Here is a 4,671-nt window from a genome sequence, read left to right on the forward strand (position 1 = left end):
TCCTTCACTCCCAGACCTAATTTTCGCAAATTCGCAAAAACTTTCTCCCGTAGGTTATCTTTTTAAGTATAAAATTTATTATTTGGTTGAAAATTTAACAATTTTCTTAAAAAGACATTCTTTTTAGTTGCAAATTAAATTTTTTTTTAAATTCGCTTTTTTGGTTTAAAAATTCAACTACTTTCGCAAAAAATTAAGTTTTGGTTTAAAATTCATATTTTCTTTTTTTTTTAATTCATTTATTCTAATTTTCACATCTTTTTAAAAAAATGCAACTATTTTAATAAAAATTGAAATATTTCCTAGAAAATTTTATTTTTCTTTAAAATTCCTATTTATTGTTAAAAAGTCAATTAAAATCTTTTTGGACGAAAATTAAAATACTTTTTTAACTTTTTTTACAAATTTATATTTTTAGAGAGAAATTTTATTTTTCTTAAATAAAAATGCAACTGCTTTGTTGAAAATTAACTATTTTTTTTAAAGTCTTACTTTTTGCTTAAAATTTACACTTTTGTATTAGAAATGAACTAAAATCTTTTCTGGATGAAAGTTAATCTTTTAACAAAAAATATTTTCATTTTTTATTTAAAATTCATATTTTTTACTGAAAATTTACTCTTTCTTGGATAAAAATCCAACTATTTTTTAGATAATTTAACTATTTTGTTAAAAAATCATTCTATTTGGTTGGAAAATTTCGTCTTTTTACATTTAATATTCAATTTTTTCGCAGAAACTTATTTTTTGTTCAAAAACTCATATTTTGATCTTAAACAGACAAGTGGAATCTTTTTTGAATGAAAATTCAACTACTAAAAAAAGAAATTTAAGAAAAATGTATCTGTGTTGAAATAAATTTCACCTGTTTTAATATAAAAATGCAAATATTTGGTAGAGAATTCAACTATTTTGTTAAAAGTTTATGCTTTTTGGTTAAGAGTTCGTATTTTGGATTGAAAATTTAACTATTTTTTTAAAATTTATATTTTTGATTTAAAATTTATCTCTTTGAGTAGAAATATAATTTTTTTACGAAAATAAACATTTTCGGTTGAAAATTCTTCTTCTATGTTTGCGTGTTTAAATATTTGTTTGAATCACTTTGTTAAAAAATCATTTTTTTCTTGAAGATTTATATTTTTAGTTGAAAATTAATTTCTTTGGTGAAAGTTGAACTATTTTATTTAAAAAAATTTCATTTATAATGTAACTAATTTAGTGAAAGTTCCAATTCAACCGTTTTATTTTTAAAAATTTGTATTTTTGTGTGTTCAAAACTCAGCTCTTTTTTAAAAAAATTAACCTTTTGTTTAAAATTTATATTTACATTCTGATACATTAACTGAAATATTACACCTTTCTTGGAAAAAGTCAACTTTTTTGATGAAAATTGAAATATTTCCTAGAAAATTTTATTTTTCTTTAATATTCCTATTTTTGTGTTAAAAAACCAATTTAAATATTTTTTTTCGTGTGAGAATTCAAATCTTTTTTGAACATTTAAATATTTTGTAGGAAACCGACTTTTTGTTTAAATTTAATATCTTGGTGTTAAAAAGAGATCCAAAATATTTCCTGGATGAAAATTAAAATAATTTTTCTAATTAAAAAAAAAATGTGTACAAAAAATTTATCTGTTTTGAGAGAATTTTTATCTTTCTTGGATAGAAATGCAATTGCTTGTTTGAAAAAGAAACTATTTTGTTAAAAATGTATTCTTTTTGGTTAGAAATTTCGTCTTTACGGATTTTGAATTCAATTTTTTTTTTGTAAAAAACTTATTTTTTGTTGAAAAATGCATATTTTAATCTTGAAAAGTCATCTGTATTTTTTTAAAAATAAAAATTCAGCTGTTTTAAGAGAAATTTAAACTTTTATTGTTGATAAAAAAGAAACTATTTAAAATTCGTATCTTTGGCTTTAAAAATTAATTTTTTTTTTTAATTTATATTTTGATCGTATAAAGTCAACTGAAATCTTTTTTAACAGAAAATTCAAATATTTGTTATTGTTGAAAACATACCTTTTTGAATTAAAATGCATCTGTTTTAGTTAAAATATCTTTTTTTTAAATTGAAAATGCCACTTTTTGATTGAAAAATACTCTTCTTTGCTTGATAATTAAGCTGTTTTTTTAAGCAAGATTTGGTTAAACCACTTTGTTAAGAAACCATTTTTTTCTTGAAGATTTATATTTTTAGTATATTTCAAAAATTTTTTTAATTGATAACAAAAGGGTGGGCTGTAAAAATATTTTGCTACGGCCTAAACTTCACACGGCATTATTGAGAAAACCGTATCCGAAAAAAAATTGAATTAAGAATAACGGCACTATTGAGAGCGGCACTATTAAAAGCGGCACTATTCAGATCGGCACTATTAAAAGCGGCACTATTGAGAGAGGCACTATTAAAAGCGGCACTATTAAAAAGATGGACTGTATATTAATATTTTTACTTATTGATTATCCACTGTAGAAAGGTTTCCCCTATTCTTTAACAGTCATAACTTGCAGGGAAGGTGTTGTACTCTTGGTTTCGACTTTTGCACAACTTTTGTGCATTTTGAAAATATTTTTGGATTTTTAATCCAGTAAAAAGTGACTAGTCAATTACGAAGATTTTCAGCGATATGCCTTCGCCTTCTCAGCCCAGGCAAAGAGATCCACACTTGGAATGGCTTCAAAATCGTTGCAGGAATTCAATTCGTTTCTGAAATAAAAAAATTAAAAAGGGACTGCAAATTAAGAATAGAAAGACGAAAATTAATTCATACAGGCCTTGGACTTCTGCTAGAGATAAAAAATAGTATAAATAGTGTTACAAATTTTGAAAATAGTGTCAAAATAGTGTAAAAAAATCAGATTATGCGAAACATTTTTTACAAGAAAAATTCCAAAACATTTCCGAATACATCAAATAAAAAAGTGTGCAATGGATAATTAACTTTATTTTTCAAGCTACATTTTCAGTTTGATAACCTAATATTTTAAAAGTAGCAAAAATAAATTTTTATTTTTATTTAAAAATTTATTATTTAGTCTACGTAATCTGCTTGAAAAGTTTACTATTAAATTTGGATTAAAAATGTATTTTTTTATGGTTAGAAATTATATTATTTGGTTATCAATGGAATGATTTTGTAAAAAATTAAATCATTTTGTTAAAAAATCATATTATATGGTTTTAAATTCGACTATTTTATTTAATATTTTCGGTTTCAAAAATCATCTCTTCCTCTAGAAATTTCGCCTTTTTTTGTTAAAAATGCAACTGTTACATTGTAAATTGAAACATTTGAAAAATTAATATTCTCATATTAGTAAATTCAAATGTTTTAAAGGAATTTGGTATTTTTGGCTTAAAATTTCAAGAATTTGGTAGAAAATTTAACCATTTCATGCAAAATTCAATTGTTTTTTTTTTTTGAAAATTTATTTTCTTAAATTAAAATATATCCAATCCAGTTTTGCTTCAAAATTGATTATTTTTAATAACATTTTTCTGTTGGATTCATTATATTTTTGTGTAAAAATTCAACTTTTTATTTTAGAAATGTAGAAAAGAAAAAAATATAAAATCAAAATTAATAAGCTAAAATTAATTTCTTACTGTAGAAATTCCATCTTTTTTGGTTGAAAATTTTATTTCTTATAGAAAATTTAATTTTTTGTGAAAAAATTCGTATTTTCGACTTGAAAATTCAAGATTTTTGTAAAAAAAAAATATTAGATTAAAATTCGTTTCTTTTTTTGTTTGAAAATTAAGTTTTTATAAACTAAAAACCTAACTGTGTCATAAAAAGTTCACCTTTTTTCTTAAAAATGCATCTATCTGGTTAGAAATTCATCGATTGCGGTTCAATTCAACTATTTTTTTTTTTTCGTTGAAATGAAAAGATTTTTTCAGCTCAATTAACAACTGTGGCGTTTTTTCTGAAGAATTCCTTTTTTGTTCGAAATTTTATTACTTTGTTCAAATTGTTATTATTTTGTTAAAAATCAATCAATTTTATAGTCATATTTTTTGGTACAAAATTCAACTATTTTATTTAATTTTTTGGTTTAAAAATTAACTTCTTATTTTAAATATTTCCCATTTTCTGGTTAAAAATACATTTCCTTAATTAAAAATTAATCTGCTTTCTTTTAGACTGAATTTTGTTAAAGAATTCCACTATTTTCTAAATATGTCGTATTTTTGACGCGAAAATTCGTCTTTTTTGCAGAAAATATAACTATTTAGTTGAAAATGTACTTCTTTTGTTGAAAATTCGTCTTTTTGGTAGAAACATAATTATTTGTTTAAAAATACAATTTTTTAAATAAATTTGTTTTGGCACGATTATTAATATTTGCTTGATGATTCGTATTTGTTAAATAAATCTGTTTTTAAAATTTAAGAAATTTAAATTAGATTAAAATCAAAATTAAAAATCCCTTTTAATGTTCAATAATCTGCATAAATCTGTGTTTTTTTTTAGTTTTTAATTAAAACTTTTTTTGTTAAAATATCAACTATGTATTGCATTTTCGTTGAGAGTTCAAATGACTAATTTAAAAGAACTGTTTTATAGAAAATTGTTAGTTACTAAAATTATTATAATAATTAAAAAATGAAAATATATTTGATATTTTTTATACATATTTTCATTTATATTATTTAAACT

At 21.6% G+C, this 4,671-nt stretch overlaps 1 protein-coding gene across 2 annotated transcripts in view; it reads right to left on the reverse strand.

Annotated features, from left to right (window-relative positions):
• Positions 1–2,184: 2,184 nt before the first annotated feature.
• LOC117173084 (peroxidase-like) overlaps positions 2,185–4,671 on the reverse strand; it is a 109,391-nt gene continuing 106,904 nt past the window's right edge. For both annotated transcript variants that reach the window (XM_033361466.1, XM_033361465.1), the window contains exon 13: positions 2,185–2,714. In XM_033361466.1, coding sequence (XP_033217357.1) covers positions 2,627–2,714 — 88 coding nt within the window. In that variant the 3' untranslated portion in view covers positions 2,185–2,626. The remainder of the gene's footprint in view (positions 2,715–4,671) is intronic.

This window comes from Belonocnema kinseyi, chromosome 5 (genome assembly GCF_010883055.1).
Source record: "Belonocnema kinseyi isolate 2016_QV_RU_SX_M_011 chromosome 5, B_treatae_v1, whole genome shotgun sequence".
In the NCBI taxonomy this organism is placed as follows: domain Eukaryota; kingdom Metazoa; phylum Arthropoda; class Insecta; order Hymenoptera; family Cynipidae; genus Belonocnema; species Belonocnema kinseyi.